The sequence below is a fragment of the Passer domesticus genome, chromosome 3, assembly GCF_036417665.1.
Source record: "Passer domesticus isolate bPasDom1 chromosome 3, bPasDom1.hap1, whole genome shotgun sequence".
In the NCBI taxonomy this organism is placed as follows: Eukaryota; Metazoa; Chordata; class Aves; order Passeriformes; family Passeridae; genus Passer; species Passer domesticus.
Genome location: NC_087476.1, coordinates 33,493,711 through 33,513,546, shown reverse-complemented (window position 1 = coordinate 33,513,546; position 19,836 = coordinate 33,493,711). Strand labels below are relative to the sequence as shown.

Sequence of the window (19,836 nt, the reverse complement as noted above, 5' to 3'; positions counted from 1 at the left end):
TTCAGTTCCCATATTGCATTCTCTGGTGCACTCTCTCTGTTGACAGACATCATAGCCAAAAAAAGCGGTAAATAAACTTCCTGTGCAAACATGTAGCTGTCCCAGGCCTTACCACCACAAGCAGAAGCCCTGTACCCATATCCATCTGTAACACCATAAACACTTGGCAAACACTTCCTTCCCTCCCTTTTATTTATCTGGCATACCATGAATTAGCCGTCTTGATTCCCTTCTCTTGCACTGACACAACTAATTTTAACTTAAAACAAATCATATTTTAATAAACTAAAAATGTATTAACAATATGATGATATATGGTAATGTTCATCATTTTCTTTCCTACTTTCCTGTTTCTTATAAGCACCTTGGCAGATCACTATTTGTCACTTCACTTGTTTATAGGATATTTTGATCTAAGGCTTATAGCTCACCTAACCTTGTTCTTTATTAACAGATTTTTCAGAGTACACTGAAATAGGCTAATACACAGGTTCTATAAATAATTAAACCTCACACAAAAATTGAAATGTTTGAACAATCCTGTAAAATGAGCTTTTAACTAATAATTGATATAAACTTGAAAATTAATTCTTTAATATCAACTTAGGGTAGTGAATTAATTTAAAAGCATGTTAGCCCCACCATACTAGCATGTAACACTATAATTCAAAATATAAAATACATCCTAATAAAACTGCTGAAATACTAATGAATTATTAAATGAGAGGTATCACATTGCTATCAATGGAGTATGATGAAATAAAGTGAGAAGTAACAAGGCAGCTGTAATGTGAGGAGTGTGAAGTACCTAGTTTGGAGTTTCAGGACTAAAGGTACAATTCTGAAGCACTATGACTTAAAACAGAAAAGAGTGAGTGAGAGAACCCAATGAATGAAATTTATTACTCAGGAATGGTTTTGATTGTAGCATTAAAGCAATAATACTGACCTCCTAAAAGAAAATCCTACAACACTTTACTATATATTACATCAGAAAACAACCTCAAGCAGATTTTTGAGGACTAGGGCTTTCTTTATAAAATCTAGCCTCTTACGACAAAAAGACATACACATTGTTAGGATAAAACAAATATATTCACTTCCCCAAACATTAAAAATTGTATGGTGTTGCTTTAACCTTCTATTTTTATTGATACAGTATGAACATCATTACTAAAAGTAACACAAAATATTTAAATATTTAACATTTAAACGCATTAAGCTTATATATTTTATCTATTTTATTTCTTATTTTTCACGTTTTTCCAAAACATGAAAAGGAAGTCCAATTTGATAAACCACCATTCACAGAACCCTCTGCAAACAAGCTGAGTCAGATTTCAGCTGAAATCTGACTGAAGCAGACAAACAGCCCAGAGATACTTTGTGCTTTTGTATTTCATTTCCTTACCAACAAAAAAACACTTCCTAAAATGTGTTCCTCTCCTATGATTTGCGTCAGCCACACACCTCAGAACAAACATCAGCTAAAGGAGCTGACTCGTCAGCCCAGGTGAAAGCAGCACCTCTGCATTTTCTGCAGCCAGGTGCGTCAGCGCTGCAGGAAGACATTACGCCGGTGTGCATTTCAATTAACCTGCCTGGCTTTATAAACACCCCTGGTTTCAGCCATCTCAACAGGTCCGTGCCCTCTGCCAGCTACTGAGGGAAGCAATCCGGCAAACAGGGAAGGTTATGCAAAAAAAAGGATGATTCTTCTCATCTCTCCATCCCAATAACTCAGGACTAAGAGCAGATGCATGTTCAGGAAGTAAAAAAACACTCTGTAAGTCTTCCCTAACAAGGAAAATCTGAAATTATGAAGAACAAGCATTAAAGAAAAAAGCAATACTTGGTTCAATTTTACTTAAATAAAAAAGGAGTGATCTTTGTGATTTTCAGAACAAAGAGTACCCCATGATTGTTCAAATCACCACTGACCCTTTGTGTAAGAGACAAAAGCTTTAAGGCAGTCTCATAGTCATCTTCTCGCTCGCCAGGAATGAAGAGTTTCGTAGCAACCTAACAGAACATGTTTACAGACATTTGTAGTCGATTATTGTGCATTAATGTTTTGGCTGCTTCATCTTTATTTGTTCCAAGCCATCAGGAAAAAAATATTTCAGGATTCAGTAACTGCAACGAGTCATATTCCTGCCTTAATTTAACTTCAAAAATGAGATATGCAAACAATATTAAATCTCCTGTAATGTTAACACACCACCCAATGCTCCAACTCTGAATAATTTCATATCACTCTGCAAGAGTCCATCCTGGACCATTTGGGTGCTTGAAGGAGTACTGCTGGTGATTTAGCCAAAGGAGAACTGTGCTTTGTTTTCAAAATACTGCTGTATCACTGGTGTTAAAAAGTGCATAACACATCTTAAAAGATATCAGTACTGAGCAGTATTAACAATATATACAGACAGTATTTTATTTGTCCCAATGATCTCACTTACTTCCATTTAAAACATCCATAAGAAGTCAAATAGAAAAGTCTAAGAAACTAAATATATTAGGAGTTCAACCAAAGCAGTCAGGCTGCACATGCAGAAAGGACTGGAAAGAAAAGATGAGGTTTTTTGGTACCCACCAGGGACTTGGTGTAGAATATTCAAATAGGAATTACTGATTTCCAATCAGTTCTGCCTTTAAAGACCTTTTTTAACCTTAAAATATTTAGGATTTTTCACACATGTACTTCTACATCAGTTTACTAATTTTATTTCTTAACATAATTAAAACAATCTATCCAACATTTAAGCTTTCTTGGTCCCACCATCCCTTTTAAGCCCCATTTTACAACTGGTGACACTTGTAGTCTTCCATTTCTCTGATACTATACAAGAGGGCAAGCCAAACAGCAAGTAAATTTACTCGGCTCTTTTGGAGTTCCTGGGTTAACAAAAAATAGTTCTACTAACTTCTTCATTTTAATCATTTGTTCTACCATTTTTTCTACTGATAACCTAGTCTCAGTTCTCCAGCTTTAAAAAAATAGGCCCTGTTGCTCTAAAGGGAATACCAGTAAATATACATTAACATTACAGCTGAATATAGACATTTCCAAGCTACTTGTCCAAAGCAGGGTTTCAGGCTTACTGACACAGAAATGGTTTAACTCTCAATCTTGAAACTTTGAACACTAACATGCTGCGTTGTTCAAAAGGCTGCTTTTTCCAGAACTATGCATGTTACAATGCATTATTTCACCTAACTGATGAAAAGTGATTATATGAAATGAAAAGGATTTCATATGCAAGTAGCTTTTAACTTCTGGAGATTACTTCTACCTACTGTGCATAGAATAACAGCTTACAGAATTTAGCTATACTCCTCTCCTGTTCTTCCCCAACTCTGTATTGTACAAAAGCCAAGAACATTTTTGTGTGCCCAAACGTTCATAACAGGCTTCACAGACCCAGCCATGTTCAGCCAACCCCAGGGCTGAGTGACCAGGTCTCAGCCCTCAGTCAAGCCAGTGTAAAGCCTCCAGTGTAAAGTCAAGTGCAATGAGTTGGTCTGTTAATAGGAGAAATGTGTGTATCCATACACACTGTGTACACACTGCCTATGCCTTCAAAACAATTTCAACATTTAGGTACCTTGAAATGAAAAGGCATTCAAATTTTGATTATTTAGCAACTAAGTACATCACATTCCCATTACATTTGCCATAAATATTCCAAAAAGTCATATTATAGCAGTAAGATACAAAAGTTAGTAAAAAAACTAACTGTGAAAGGTAAAAATCTGTGAGCAACTGACAATAGGGTCAGAAATGAGATTTGCATGCACTAAACTAAATTGCTGCTTCCTATTTTGCTGCTGCAAAATCCACTATCATGCTCTATTTTGCAACAAAGGAGCTGACTATTATGCTTTTAGACAGAAGTTTTAAAGATCAAATGACAGATAAGTCTTTCTTACTTGGTTTCACTTGTTCACAGGAGTCTTAATTATGCTTCATTTGGGGAAAAAAAAGGAAAATCTCACAAAAATACATTCTTCTGAACCACTTGTCACTACTGCGTTGCCCAAAGTAAAGGACACCTGCCTGGAAACTGCTAAGAACAAGAATTCTTCACAGGTTTATTATATAAGTCACTGACATATCCAACACTTTAGAAAAGCACTTCAAGTAATTTAGAAATTAGGAACAGCTGAAAGATGTATTTTCTTTTTAAGTCTCCCCAGTTACTACATCATTTGAAGAAATATGAATGTTTGAACTAGCAGTTCTAGCTCAAAGCGTTCTCAACAAGTCATTCTTTGACCTAAGATGATGCATTTTTCTTTTAAGAGCTTATTAGATCATAAGTACACTTTCACCTCCTCTCCCCCAAGATTCCCTCAGGAGAAAAGCCTGTTTACTGCATTTCCATTCAGCCCTCGCTCTCACACACTACAAATAGTATCAGTCAGAAGAACTGCTGAAGTACAAAGAAAAGGCTACCATGGACAGAAATTCTTGTAATCTGCAGTTACCAAATTTCAGGTTTAGAAGGAAAACTTTCTACTAGAACTTAGTAAATTTTGAAAGTTCATAGCATGAATATAACATTAATAATGTCCTTGTCAGGCTTATAGAATTTTGGATTAAAGAGGACCCAGAAAAACTCCATAGATACCTCCGCCTTCCTAAAGCAAAGAGTGAAGATTTCATTTTTAGCCCTCTCCCCCAGTTCAGATTTCCTGTCATTTGTGACAAACTAGCAGCCACTGAAAGCTAAAGAATAAAATGAAAATATTAAAATATGTTATGTAATTCTCTCCTTTTCTCAGGGAAGTGGGAGGAGTTGGGGGAGGTTAATGCAAAGCTTTAGCTTTGAATGCTGGTGACCTTACAAGTCATTTAATCCTCCCAAAATGGAAGAGCAGCCAGGCAGTAATATGAACAGGAGGAGAAGCAGATTCTTTTCAGGTATACAGCATCAAGTGAAAGAATGATGCAAAAAAGTAAACTAATAATAAAGAAAAAATCCTGACTATGACAGTAGTTATATGGTGGAATAAGCTGTCCCAAGAGGTTGTAGAAGCTCCTGCCTTGGACATGTTCAAAACTCACCTGGACTCACAGGCAAACTAAACTCAATTGTGTTGAGTACTGACTGGCTCAAAACAGATGACTTTCAAGGTCTTCTCCTTACATCCCTCTGTGGTTTATTAACAGCCCCAAGCAGGGCTACATGCTGACTGCCAAAACTTTTTATGCCTGTCTTTTTTACCTGTCTTCTTCATGGAAGCAATCCATGACATCGATAAAATAATACTCATTGAGATGCACACTCTTAGGAAAACATTTTAAAAGAAGCTCACATCTCAGCGGCAGATTTCCTCACCAGAATTTTATTTTACTTTTCTAAGGGACTCTTGGATGAAGAGGAGGTGAAAGTGTAGTTGTGATCTAATGAGCTCTTGGAAGGAAAATACATCATCTTGAGTAAGAGAATGACTTGTTGAGAACACTTTGAGCTGGAACTGTTAGTTTAAACATTCATGCAGGCTGCCCACTCCACACTGAAATCCTCCTCATCATCTGGCTCATACACCCAGTTGCAGCCTAAATAAAAAAAGAGCAATGCCTAACTGGACAAAGCATTCAAATATTCCTCCAGCTATGACTAATAACATTCCTTTGTCAACTACAAAAAACTTTTGCTGCGTGAGAAGCACACTTGCAGAAAAGCATAACTGACATACAGTTTGACATGAGAAGCTATGCCAGATGACCAAGTGCTTACCTGCAAAAATAAGCCCCAAAATTGACATCTACCAAATACTATATGTGGGTATAAGCACAAGACAACACACCAGCTTAAATTACAAGGCTTAGGTCAGTTCCATGCATTTCCACATCATCTACAACATGACATGACAGAGATCCTGCAGGAAACACAGAACAGTTGTCAAAGCTAAGTATTGCAACCTGTCAATGAAAATTCTGCTGTAATAAGCTGCACACACCATCTGGATGACAAATCAAGGAACAGGCAAAAATGTCAAATACAAGTTACCCTCTCTCATTCCTCAGTATCACTAGTGTAGATGTATTTCATAGTAAATGTGAAAGCATGCTGGATCCACCTGGAATTGGGAAGCAAGTACTCTCAAGAGCAAAGATTTCATGCTGCTGTAGAAGTACTCAGAAGCAAAGATCTTAATGGCCAGTAAACTGCAGTAATGAAAGCAATCTTACAAATCTCACTGGTAACCATGCCCGTCCTTTTATAATGCAAAGCATGTGCAAGAGAAAAATTAATAAAGTAGTCTATACTTGGTGCTTCCATCTAAGTGTGAAAACCCTGTGCCAGGTTTTGAGGATTTAATGTTTCTGCAAATTAAAAAGAAAAGAGATCTTTTATAAAAAATGACTAGCATGTTATATCAACCTGGGCACTGAAAGATGGCTCTGAATCAAGTCAAAATAAGATTAACCTATACCTCAAAGTGCTTCTGCTTCAAATCTGGTTAAACAATTCCCAGACTTGGATACTAGTCTTGATTTTTTTCACCCTTTTAGGCTTCAAGCAAATTACTTCCAAGAAAACTCTTGAGAGTTTTATTCCCTGTAATAAAGACTGCAGAACCTTCTTAAACTGAAATTACCACCCTCTTACCACCAAACTCAGATTAGAAAAAACAGCAGTCATAATGAATTAACCCCAGTTGATGAGCGGGATAAATAAACACACAGATAAACAGAGGGAATCACAGGACTAACCAAAGAAATTAAGAATCACTTCATTCCACCTAAGAAATTGCAAAGGCATAAAGAGATATCTAAAAGAAGGTACACAAAATGTGCTTGCAACCTCATATTAATACAGGCTGCAAAGACTAGTTATGCTCATCAATTCCATCTTGGGTCTTTAATACATAAAGTTTCATCCTCCTAGACACGATATTATCAAAATACTGGTTTTACATGATTCACTACAAGTATTTTCTAAGTGGAAAATTCCATTTTTATGAAGTTCAGCAGCACATACTTTTTTGCCCAGCAGTGTATCTTGAAATATCTTAAAAATGTGAGAACAGCTTTCTCTTTTTACTCTGCACTGAGTATCAAATTCTATATTAAAAAACACATTCCTTATCTTTCCCTCAAACAGGTTTACAACACAGGAAAAGAAACATAATAAGTATTAGCAAGCCTCAAATAAATAAAATACAGTTTTCACACCAGGCACACTATCAGAACAAATTTTAAAAAAAGAAAAAAACAAAACTAAAATAAAAGCTATTTAGCTGTGACAGTGACTGATTTGTATCATTATCCCACAGATAAAAAAGGTGTAGAAAGGACATACTACATTTTACCAAGTTTTTACATTTTACCAAGTTTTCAAATAACTTTCCTTCTAACTGTAAATCTTCAAAAAAGAATTGGCTATTTAAGATGAAAATGAACAAAATGTACTATTGTGTAATGAGTCCGGAACACGTTCTCCAGATGTTACTGTTCAAAGACATTTCTATAAATCAGAACAAATCCAGGTCTTGCCAAACTGTTCTGGAAGAACCAGGCAAGCAAGCTGCAGAATTCTCCACTTAAATCTATGCACAAAGAAATGATGATAACCAAACCCCAGGCTATTTAGGTTTTATTCAATCCACACACAAGTAGTCATTATGAACACCATAAAATGTTCCACCCTTAGCTTATGTTCATGATGTTAAAAATTCTGAACTCCCTCCTTCCCTCACATGCAATGTTTTAGGAAGGACCAGGATTTATGCAAAAGAGGTACCATGTTTCTCCAGCAAGCTTGCAGTCTCCTTCTGAAGCACGGAGATAACATTTTTCTATCTGCTTATACAGTAAAGCCCTAACGCTTATGATACTTTAGGCTGAGTTTTTCCTCTTCCTCATAAAAGCCTATGGTTATGTTCTAAAAGAATATAAAAGACAACATGATTATTGATTCAAAATTCCACATAAAAACTTCAGTGTCTTCCTACCTGTTGAATTAAGACCCAACTACTCATAGCTTTTGGGAGGCAGAACACACTGCCTTAATATATTGCATTACAGCCCATACAAATTGTGTTCTTGTACTTCTTACCTTTGCACTGTAACATTTGGGACCACAAAAACAACCAGAACAACCCAGAATCTCCATTAACAGATATCTGCTACCTTACCAGTAACATTACGTGTAGTCTACACAATAAAAAATGTCCTGAAATCACTACCAAAAATATTTACAATATAAACATTTTAAAGTATTTGATGTATTTTGGAGGCAAATGATCAGAATTTTTTTAAAAACAACCCTATACTACATCTACTTCTATTAGCTCAGCTCCAAAAAGTTCTCCCATCATTTCATGCTACTAAAAGCCATCAGGACATTAAGGAGTTTTTGCAAGCACATCCAAACTTCAGCCAACAACCTTCACCAAATACCATAACAAAACGTGGGGACAACTCTATGTTCTCACTCGTGTTTTCCTCCATAGGCTTTCATTTAAAACACAGAACTTGCTTTCAGGAGTTTTCTACAGCTAAAGCTCATAGAATAATATTGTGTTCAAGTAAATACTTATCTTCAAAGAATGACTACTATTATTTTTGAAAAGCTGGTGTCCCTTGAGCATGGCTAGGTACAGCCATCTCCTGGCCAAATAAACAAAGACTCGTGAATTAGTTTACTGGACTATAAATAAACTATTCATTTACTGAGAATGAAGCGTTCCCTGAAAACTCACACACGTGTTTACACCTTAGACACAAGATCTACAGAATAACAACCAGGGATTACAGTGGATCAGGTGTTGTAAATAAACATTACTGCTGAAGACAAGCTAGCATTATCATGGAATGTAACAACAGAGAGCTGTAAGCAACCAGGTTTTACTCAGTAAAACACAAGAGGAAAGTATCTGGTTTTGGATGCCCTATATCCTCCAGCTGCAGCAACAAGAGTTTAGAGAAACTGATCAATAGAGAAAAGCTTCAAATCATAACAATAATCCTGCACTGGGACCATGTGTGTAGGAAAGCCAGAGAAACTTCACCACTGAAGGCTAAAAACAGCCTTTGCCAGCTGATCTGTCCCAACACATACCCTGTGCTTCAGAGAAAAAATTTTGTAAGGAAGACAGAAAGAAAAGAAAAACAAATATGGAAGTGATAAATAAAATCATTTTTAAAGCATCCAGCTGATTGCTAATGTGGCTAGGTCATCCTGACATAAGGAACATAAGGATACTATTTTCTTTCACAGCTACAACTGTGGTTTCATATGTAGCTCAGTCACTTGCTTTTCGCTGAGTTTGAAACTTGCCACAGAGGAAATTTCTGATCAACTTTCCCTGTTCTCACAGGATTCAATACAAGTGTTACCTCTTCTCCTGATGTTTCTTTTTTGCCTGTGATTTATCAATTTGCAAGAAAATATCCTGAACTGGCTGAATAGACAGAAATTAATGTTTAGAATCTGCTCCCCACCTATTTCATACTTTTTTCAAAATACAGTTTGTAAGAAAATAATCCTAGCAACTATATTTACACTCCTAGCTGCATCAAAATAATAATAATAAAGCAGCACAGGAAGGATTATATAAAAAATAATCCTATAAGCTTGAAAACATTAGGAAAAAAAGAGAATTAAATTTCAAGTAACTTGTGCATTCTCCTTCCACTCTACATGACAAAACCGAAAATGAGTAAGAAGAAAAAAAAAATGAAGCTGTTTATTACATATTTACTACTACCTGCATGTATTAATGTCTCTAGCCATGTGTATACCTCAGTATTACCTAAAAGGAAATCAGCTGAGATTGATTTTGTTTTATCCTACGCACATATAGGAGTGACACACAGCTGTTTTTACTGAGTTTCATTTTATCAAGCATCCACCCAGCAAAAAATCAATTAGTGGCTGCACAGCAGTAGATTAGAAAAAACCTGGGGACTAAATCAGGCCACAAACTGACAGCCAACACTGCATTGCTAATAAAGGCAGCAAACATCCCTCCAGAACATTTCAGCAATGTTACACAGAAACCTTAGGAAAAGCACTTTGTTTTAATTGATTGTGTTTGAGGGTATCATAAGCTGCTGTGGGCAGTACATCTCTGTGTGCACTGACGCACAAAAAGAGGGGAACAGCAATAACAGAGACCAAACAGAACAGATAAGAACTAAAAAGCCATGAGTCAGGAACTCTTCAATCAGTGATGGGACATTAATCCAGAAAGGAAGAGCCCCATCTTCCTCTTGTTCACTCTGCGATCACACAGAGGATCCCAAACAGTGACACATTAACCACACAAGCAAAAGACAAATTCACTCCAAAACATTTCAAGCTAACAACTGCTGAAAAAAGCATTTCTGCTGTATCTCCACAAAGATCCGCTTTGGTATCTCAGCCAACTCTTTGTGGAGTAAGTTCAGAACTCCTGAGGGACAGCATTATGCCAAGTCACTTATACCCTGGGCAAGCATTTGCTTCTGGTAGGAGATACCACAGTGACATCCTCCTGGAACTGAGAGAATCTTTGAAATAAAAACTCCCATTCAAAGTATTCACATTCTACCTATATTTGCAAATAGTTGCAAGGGAATGAAAATGGTATTATTCAGGAATTCCCTACTCAAAAAGTAAAGGACTCATTTACACTACTCTTTCAGTCAAAAACAATTTTCAATAGCTCAAAAACTTAGAAAACAATCTATTCAGGCCTGTAAATACAGTCACCTAGACTCCCCTGATGGCAAACAGAAGGACATTCCATGACAAGGACTGCAAGTTGCTATGCAATAGGAAATTGAGCAGAACCTCAAAGGGTTTGCAAACTTCATCTGTAAAAGTGAACATATACACTCAAAAAAAGTCAGCCCCTATTCAAGCACTGCTATGGGGAAAGACCTGCCAAGCTCACCTTTCTTCTGTTGGACTCTCAAGAGTTCTGAGAAAGGACTGATCCTATTCCACATTCTCAAAATATCAAGCTCTGAAATAGTCAAAACGCTCCTGATCCTTACCCTCGTGCACATTAGATTCTCAAGTGCAGGCCAGAATGGTATGAAAGAAAAACACCACAGAGGCACTCACAGGTAAGGAAGTCCCCAAGCTGTGGGTGTTTGGAGGACAGCAGAAAGAACATTCATATATACATATATATATACACACACATATATATACATATATATACACATATATATACACACACACACATATATATACACACATATATACACACACACATATATATATATATACACACACATACACACACTTCACTTCCTTGTTTATGTAATTTTCATTTCTTGGCCACAGTAGGATAGAGAGGTCTTTTTTTTTTTTTGAGTTACACAAAAAACACCTGCCCTAGCATTCTTCTGAGTTACATCCCTTGTCAATCACTATTTCTGCTATTCTTGTTTCTCAGTCCTCACTTCTGTCCACTTTTTCCATTTTTACCTTGTTCTTACCCCTATTTTATCATCCAATTTCTTTACCTCCTATCATCTAATTCCTACCTCTGATCTCCTCTATATTTCTGTCATGTGGATGATAACAATCTTTACATGTTGCCACCTTATTTCACACTTCAGGCAGAGCAACAGAACATATATTCCTATTTCAAGATCATTGTTTCAAATCCATTTGCAGACTCAAAGACAAATGGCCAGCATTTTGTCTGAAGGACTGGAAAAATAATGTACTTCCCTTTAAAAAAAAAAAATTAAAAGTGTTTGCACACATTACCTAGGCTATGAAAACACAGTAGGCAGTTTACATCACACTGTTCTAAGGACAGGAAACACCTCCAGAGAGCAGGACTATGGAATAGCAGGCATTCCTTACTTCAATAAAGATACTCTAGAGTTTAGAGGATTTAACTTCTGCAAAACAGTGACAATCTAAAACCTGTCAGAGGGTGATGGGGAAGGAGATAAAAAATAAAACGTGAATATGCCTTCCAGGGTACCAGACCAGAGAGAGGGGACAAAGGAAAAAAACTGCCCAACACTTGTTTCCTTTATCTGAAAGGAGCACTCTGCATAAGTATTTCAGAAAGCCTACTAATTTTCAGAATTATTCAGCAACAGATTTTTAAACATTCAACTCAATGCCAGGAAACTAGAATAATGTATTTCAGACCTTCACATAAGATGCATAGGACCAAACATGCCATCTTTAGTCACACTACCATGAAAATTAAACTTCCACATACTGACTTATTTACATACAGTTCCTTAATTAAATATTTTTAAACATAATTCCTGGCAACACATTAAAAATTCATCTGCTCAAAAGGTTGCATTTATTTCCTTAAAAAGTCAATAAGCTTTCCTTCACTTACTAGTACAGGCCTCTGGCTATGTTTGTAACACTCCACTGGAAAAAAAAAATAAGCAGCTTTTATATTTAATGACCAATTTATTCTAAAAGCAAATTTCTTTTCTGTCTCTCCAGAGAGACTTCAGTAACATTCTGGACACCAACCAACATCTCTGTAATACTACTACTGAGAATTACTATATCAAGTTCTTCCTTCTATAATATTAGATTATATTTAGACCTTGACCTCTATAAAAGTGCTTTAAAATGAACTATCAGTTTTTATCAAAATAACAACTTACAGGCATAGACTGCCACCTAGTGATTTTAATTATCTACAAGGAAAAAGAAACTGAACAAATGAAACAAAAATCAGCCTGTCTTCCAGGATAGAAGAAAAAATCCCCATTCCTTCATATTTTATATCAACATATAGAAACAACCTCACATTATATTATTTGCATCACCTACTATAATTTCAGGAGGGAGAAGGGGAAAGAGTCAGTAAGTATACGTAATCTTCCTCATAAGATCTCATAAGATCAGGTTGGTTGGCTGTCACTTCCATCTGGAATTCCTCCTTATTTTCTTAAAACAAGCATTCCATCTAGAATTTATTTAATCTCTGAGACTGCACTGATGGGCAGACACACCCCTCAAAACACTGTACTCTTTCAATTTTTTGCACTTTCGGTCTTTTCTGTTTCTGCTCAGTATTGTAACTGTATTTTTAGTACATCCTCCACTTCATCTTTGCCATTCCCTCTTCAGCCACTGCCTGTTTTCTACTGAATTTCACTATCAGTGAAAAAAGAAGTTGAGTTACCCGTGTCCTCTTATCTGCCTTACAAAATTGAAATCCCATTCTGTAAATGAGTCCTAAATTCAGGACCTTATCTTCAGGCTCTCTTCCTGTTCAAACTCGTATTTCCTCTTATTCACCCTGAGGAGGTTAGTACCCTTTTTGAGCAAATGGCAATACTAGCTTCATTAATCCTTGTTCAATGTTCATATAAGTACAATTGTACTTCATGTAAGCACAATTCCCATGTTCCCTCTCACATTTTAAAGGAGTTCTTTCCAAATATTCCTGAAGTCACACCATGGCTTCCTCAAAAATCTCACTAAAAATCTCTGTTATTATACGCATGAAATAAACCTGACTCTAGCTAGGCTGCTGATGTGCTGTGACTGCTGGTTATCATGCTGATGGAGCACAGTGTAAACAGTCCTTTGCACTCCCTCAACAGACCCCCTGTGCTCTGTCAGGGCACTGAGGGCTGTCACAGAGTCTTTGAAACACATGGCACATTGAAACACACTATCAATAAAATGCTACTACAAAGATTAAATAATCTCTTCATTCCAATATTATATGACACCTTCATCAAAAAACCCATCAAATGATCCTCACAGCACCACCTTAACAATATAAAGTTTGTCCCCTCTGTCTTTTAAACTGGAGATATTCACTAAAACCCAAGAAGGTTGCTTACACAACCATCTGCTGCTGTTACTTACTTCCCAAACAACATCTTCTGTTGTCCATGTTTCCAGCAACTGGTTGCTGTCTCAGAGGCCTGGTTTTCATATGGAGTCTAGTACACACAGTCAATATATCACACCAGTTACAGAAATGTAACTCAGTCTCAACAAGCAGCTCTGAAGATCATGGCTAACAGAAGCTCAAGTCAAACTATTTGAACACTAACATGTAAACAAGAGAACATCTACATAATAATTGAAGCAGAGAAGCAAGGCAACAAAATATGGTTGTGTTTCTGAAACTTCTTAGAAGTATAGTCTTCGTCCTCTCCCTTTTTTGGTTTACTCAAAAAAAGGTGCATGTTTGCTCTCCAAGATGGCTGTAACACATCTTTATCATCATTGAATAGATTTAATCACTTGCTGCAAAAGGTCCAAGTCATCTCTGTACCTTGAAGAAAGTAGGCTACTGAAACTTAGTATGTTATAACCTCTTCTTCTCTGTAATAGCCCAGTGGGGGAGTAGCAATTGCCAAATTAAAAGCTGCATCATGTTACTGTCTCCACAACCAGCTTCCAAGACCTGTAAAATGCTATACACTAATTAGCCTGCTTACATGAAACATTGATTTTATGGATTTTTACCATGCCAGCAACAACACTTCTCACAGCAAAACGGGTAAAAAAAAAGAGCAGAGATGTTAATATGAAACTGATGTCAGATTTATAAATTACATAAACTTACCATACTTGTCTCGCAAGCCAACTGTACATCTGAAGACTCCACCAAAGGCCACATCTTCACCAAATACAACTGAAAATAAGAACAGTAGGGGAGGTTAACATTACTCCAACACATCTTACTTTTAAACAATCGTGTTTCAAAGGCTTTTATATGAGATGCTAACAAAAGTAACTCCTAACATTTCATTTCACTTAAGATTTATCTAGATCTAAGCATTTCTCATGCACAGCCTGACTATAACAAATGAAGAACCATGGTTAATGAGGAATCAGAACACTAACACAGCTGCCTCAAAACAGAATTCATGACAGTTATTCTGTTAGGCTTTCATTAGCTATCTACTTTTTTGAAATATCCTATAGTAACACAGTGTCTAAAATTAAATTAGTAAAATTCCAAAAAGCAATTACACTCAGTCACAAATGAGTCATTGAAATTCAGCTTTCTGCTTCAAATCAGAACCATTTTCATTCTTCATCCACAGATTTCAATAAATATAATGTTTTGAAAACCATCAAATTGATTTTTTTTTCAAAATATTAATCCAATATGAAATGTCAAGCCTTCTTCAAACATACTTGCCAGACCCCTGAAGAGTGACTTCAAAGGAACTCCTTTACAGAAAAGATGACTGTTTAATAACTAGGACAGTTCTCAGTATTTAACACTACTATTCTTGTAGTCAATAAAGTTTTATCACTAAAAGTATATGCCTTTAAAACTTAGCTTCATATCAACTAATCTGTTTGTGGTTTTTTCTTTTAATTTAGGGGATGGTTATGTCTAATTTTCTTAACACAGTTTTGTTGTCTGTTTCACAGAAACAACTATTGTCCATTTCAAATTTTTAAGCATGTAAGATGTGCAGCAATACCACCAATAGGTGTTTGCATGAAGCAGGGTCAGTTCTAATTATTCCACAATTCTTCAATATTCTCCATATTCTAAAGGACACAAAATAATAAGTTAACCTTCTTGCCTTTCAAATAGTATTCTTAATTCAATAAAATAAATTTCTGATTGGAATCACTAAAAGGGATTAGCATACCTGTGCTAATCACATCAGTGACACCACAAAGAAAAATAAATTCTATGAAGATGTAAAAGGAATGCACTCATGGAGTGTATGATTGAACTATGTCCTTAAATCACTTCTCTAATTTTTAACAATTTGGGTGGGGTTTTATGTACTTAAAATCTTTGCAAGTCCTTTTTGTTACCATATGGCTCCTTACTTTTGAGCCAGCTGGCATCTACAAAAATATTCCCGTTTAATGCTGGTATCCACAAATGGAAGACTTGAAGGGATTTACTCATTCAGTTCAGCCACTGAAATGTATTTTCCTGGAGACATTCTAATTCTCATCAACACAACTATGAGGATTTCCACACTTAAACAACAATTGCTCAATTCCTATACAACTAAAAACATATGAAGGACATGTTTTCCATTGTGAAAAGTCCTAATTAGTTCAGTAAGTGCAGTGATTCTGAGAACTCACATCTGGACCATAGAACTCCAACATGGCCTTGCAAAGGGCTTTACAAAGACTAAGCCCTGCAATGCTGAGGAGCAAGACTGTAACCTTAGAGCAACTGGCTCTCTAAAGACTCAAGATTATATATGAGTCTAGGCTCCTGATGGACTAACATTCCACTTGCTTTTATACAGCTGATTCTACAGAAATGGCAATAAAATCTGTTATTGGCCCTAATTTACCCTCAGTACTCTAAGTTTAATCAAATTGAGGTGCATATCAAACAGCTGAGATTGAGAGGGAATGTACACAGGCATAGTACTGGACAGACAACACGGAATTTGTCCCAACAAATTAGACAGTTACTCAAACTGTAGGTTGAGCAGTGATTCAAGCAATGCCAAAAAGGGCTACTAACAAACTAAAAAGAAAACCCAAAATTACACAAGATGATGCAGCCTTAGCAGCTGTGTTCATGGCATGAAGCATCTCTTTCAGATATCTGGCCATCATCATCCCTTTGTTAGGACAACAGATGCAAAAGATCTCCTGTTATATATAAGAGTTAAAAGTGGAGTAAATAGTTTTGTGCAATAGTTTATGGTAAGCCTTTCAAATCCCACTATAATGAAGCAGCATCTTCCAAGTCATGGGTTATCCAGACCACAATGCCTAGCAAATCTTACACTGCTTATGCACAACAATGAACAGAAGACAGTAAAGCTATAGATTAAATTTGGAGGGCAGGGAAGAAAGCAGAATGCACAGAGCAAGGAATATATGGTCTCTTAAAAAATACCAGTTTTAGGGAACAGAAAGTTTAAGAAATGTAAATGTAATGTTTACATTTTTAAAACTCCTACTAGTGGGACTCAAGCTGCCCTCAAGGGCAGTTCTCATCAGTAATACTTTAAACATGTTAAATTATGTATCTTCTGTACTCACTTTCAAGTGAAATACACAAAGCTAATACAGAAGCTACAACTGCATTTTAGACCATATAATCCATTAGTAATCTGTTAATGCAACGCATTTTTAAGATTTGAGATCAAAGTGTAGTAATAACTTATTAGAAAACTTTACAAGCCATGAGAAATACATTAAATATTGTACATAGATAGGCAAACCGAAATACAATTTGTATAAAGCAAAATACAAGTGCAAGGTACCTGCAGTTGGATCTTTGGCTAAAGCATTGTCCAAGGCACTTGTTATGGACTGGAAGAGATTCATCTTCTGAGTTTGCCCTGTGTGAAAATGATCATTCCGCAATTTAATTTGGTTCAAAACACAAAGTATATTAGAAAACACTGGTGCAAACATGTCTAAAAGCTTAACCATCAAAAACAAGATCCCCGTTAGGAATACCCAAGATTCATTTGTTGAATACACTTAAATTATGGGGTAGATGGGATTGAGCATGGTATACTTGGCCTTCCCAAGGACTGTAATTCCACTTCCAACTTTTTTTTCAAAAAACTATGCTCTTGCCTAGAGCAGATGCAGCTTTGCAAAGCTCAGTCAAGGACTGGGAATAATGCCTTCCTTTTCAGTGGAAGAAACCAACACAATATTGTTTTGAGAACTGATCACATTTTTTTAAGCTCCAGACTTTCCCATTTACATACATCTATTATAATCAGAAATTTTCTAGACACTGGCCTGCTCTCTGCACTACAGTTAGTAAGTGTCTGAAGCTCCAAATCCATACTTCAAAGAAAGAAACTCGGTGCTGAAGTAAAGCAAGCTATTTAACTGATACCAAGGCTACCAGAATGCCCTTCTTCATTCCAGCACTTTCAGGAAAAACCAGGAGACCTGAAAGCAAAGATGGACCAAAACAGTAGCCTAGTCCTCACTACTGTGACCAATTCATACTCTCCAAGCAAATACAGTAATTCTTAAAAGAAACCAAGTAAGGAAGAAACTGCTCGGATACATTTGGTAGCTCTTTACTGGCAAAACCTCTTCAGTCATGACTAGAAGCCACAGTCCGGGCAAATGCTACCTACCAACACACACAGTGTGTAAAACTAAATAAACAAATGAGATTATTAGATGAAGATCCCACACAAACTAGCAGATGTTAGAACTCAGAAAGGTGAAATACATTCTTTTCCCAGAAGTTATAGTACCTCTCAACAAACATTCAGCTTCCCTTTCTTCTAAACCTTTAATTAACGTTAATATTTTTGTTAGACTCGTGTCACACCACACCTGAGTAGCTGAATAGCTGCATTCCTACACACTCTTGTGCTTGCTAACTTCACTTGTTATACTTTACACGGCCGTTTAAGGAGAGTAAAATGTGGAAAAGAAAATGTTATGGGAACTGTTCAAGTTATACAAAAGCCCTAATGAACGGAATTTACAAATTCAAGAGAAGAAAAGCTCAGGAATGGCAGCTGTTTCTCTCTTTCCCTAGTCACCCACATTAGTACTTAGTTTGTCTTTTCTACAAGATACCATCCTTCCAGTATTTCAAATAAATAAATGGCTATTTCTTAAGCTACTTAAGCTACAGAGACTTCTTACCACAAAAGTTCTAACCTGCTTCTCTTGCTTATAACACAGGCCTTTTTATAGCCCCACAGAGGAAAGGGAAAACTAATTGTGCCTTTTAGATTTGAACGGTGAAGTTGGAAAAGCAATAGTTCAACAATATCAGGATCCGTATTGCCATAATTTTATCTCACTTTCACTGCTTTTCACAGAATTTCAAAGTGTATTTTGACTCATGGGGAATTAGATTTCTACTAATTAGTGGCAATAACTGGCATGCCACTCCAGAGCTTCTCTGCATGATCTCAAGCAGGGACCTGCCATGCCCAAGTTTCACCGTGTGGCACCTTGGTCACCTGTACATCTTTGTCACTAATGGAAACTCTGTTTCTGTCGCTCGTGATCCAGATGCAACACCAAGGCACCCAACCAAGTACCAAGTTTTCTAGAGGATAGCGAGGTTCACGTGACAGAAACAGCTGTTCTGCAGCTGGCAGGCTTCTTCCAGGAGAACACGGCACTAGCCATTTGCAGGGAAGCATCTCAGAAATGAGTCAAACGCCATGCGCTGCTCATTTCCAACTTATCTGTGTTTACTCTCAACCATGTGACCACGAGCACGACCTCGAACCTTTCAGCGGACAGCAAGCAGTCTTTATTCATCACAGGTTTATTATCACACTCATGACCTAAGCATGCCGTACAAAAACCAGGATAGATGTCAAGATACGTTACTGCTAGAAGCTTTTGGTACAGGACAGCGGCCGAGGACGGCCTCAGAGAGCACACCATGGGCCCATCCACCGCAGCCCTGGCTCTGACAGCCCGAAACACTTCGCCCCCCACCGCCGAGGGGGCCTGTCCGCCCGGCCAGCGGCCTGCAGGGCCCTTCCCACCCCCAGCCCAGGAATTCTGCGGACACCCGAATTCTGCGGCTGGAAGTGCAGAGGACACAGCGGGGTCACACGGCCGTGCGGTGCCTCCGCCGCCCGGGGCGCGGCTCGCAGCGCCCCAGCGGGCCCTCGGCGGCTGCCGCCTGCCTCCCTCCCATCCCGGACGGGGCTGCTGGCGGCCTCCGCCAAGAAGGCGGGGGCGACAGGGCGGACCCGGCGGCAGAGCGAGGTTGAGGCCGGCCCGCGGGGTGGACCCCGGCCAGCCGCGCTCTCACCGTACTCGCTGGGCGCCGGGTCCGGCTGGAAAGAGAAGTGCGCGGCGGTCCGGCGGGGCGCGCCCGGCAGCGGGGCCAGGCGGCCCCAGAGCCCGGCGGGGAGCGCCGCGCGCAGCGCCCGCCCCGCCGCCGCCATCGCCGCGATGCCGGCCCCCC

General features: G+C 37.8%; 1 protein-coding gene across 2 annotated transcripts in view; it reads right to left on the bottom strand.

Annotated features, from left to right (window-relative positions):
* BCKDHB (branched chain keto acid dehydrogenase E1 subunit beta) overlaps positions 1–19,836 on the bottom strand; it is a 104,846-nt gene extending 85,010 nt beyond the window's left edge. For both annotated transcript variants that reach the window (XM_064412523.1, XM_064412524.1), the window contains exons 1-3: positions 19,681–19,836; positions 17,180–17,257; positions 14,533–14,601 (exon numbers count right to left, since the gene is read on the bottom strand). In XM_064412523.1, coding sequence (XP_064268593.1) covers positions 14,533–14,601; positions 17,180–17,257; positions 19,681–19,816 — 283 coding nt within the window. In that variant the 5' untranslated portion in view covers positions 19,817–19,836. The remainder of the gene's footprint in view (positions 1–14,532; positions 14,602–17,179; positions 17,258–19,680) is intronic.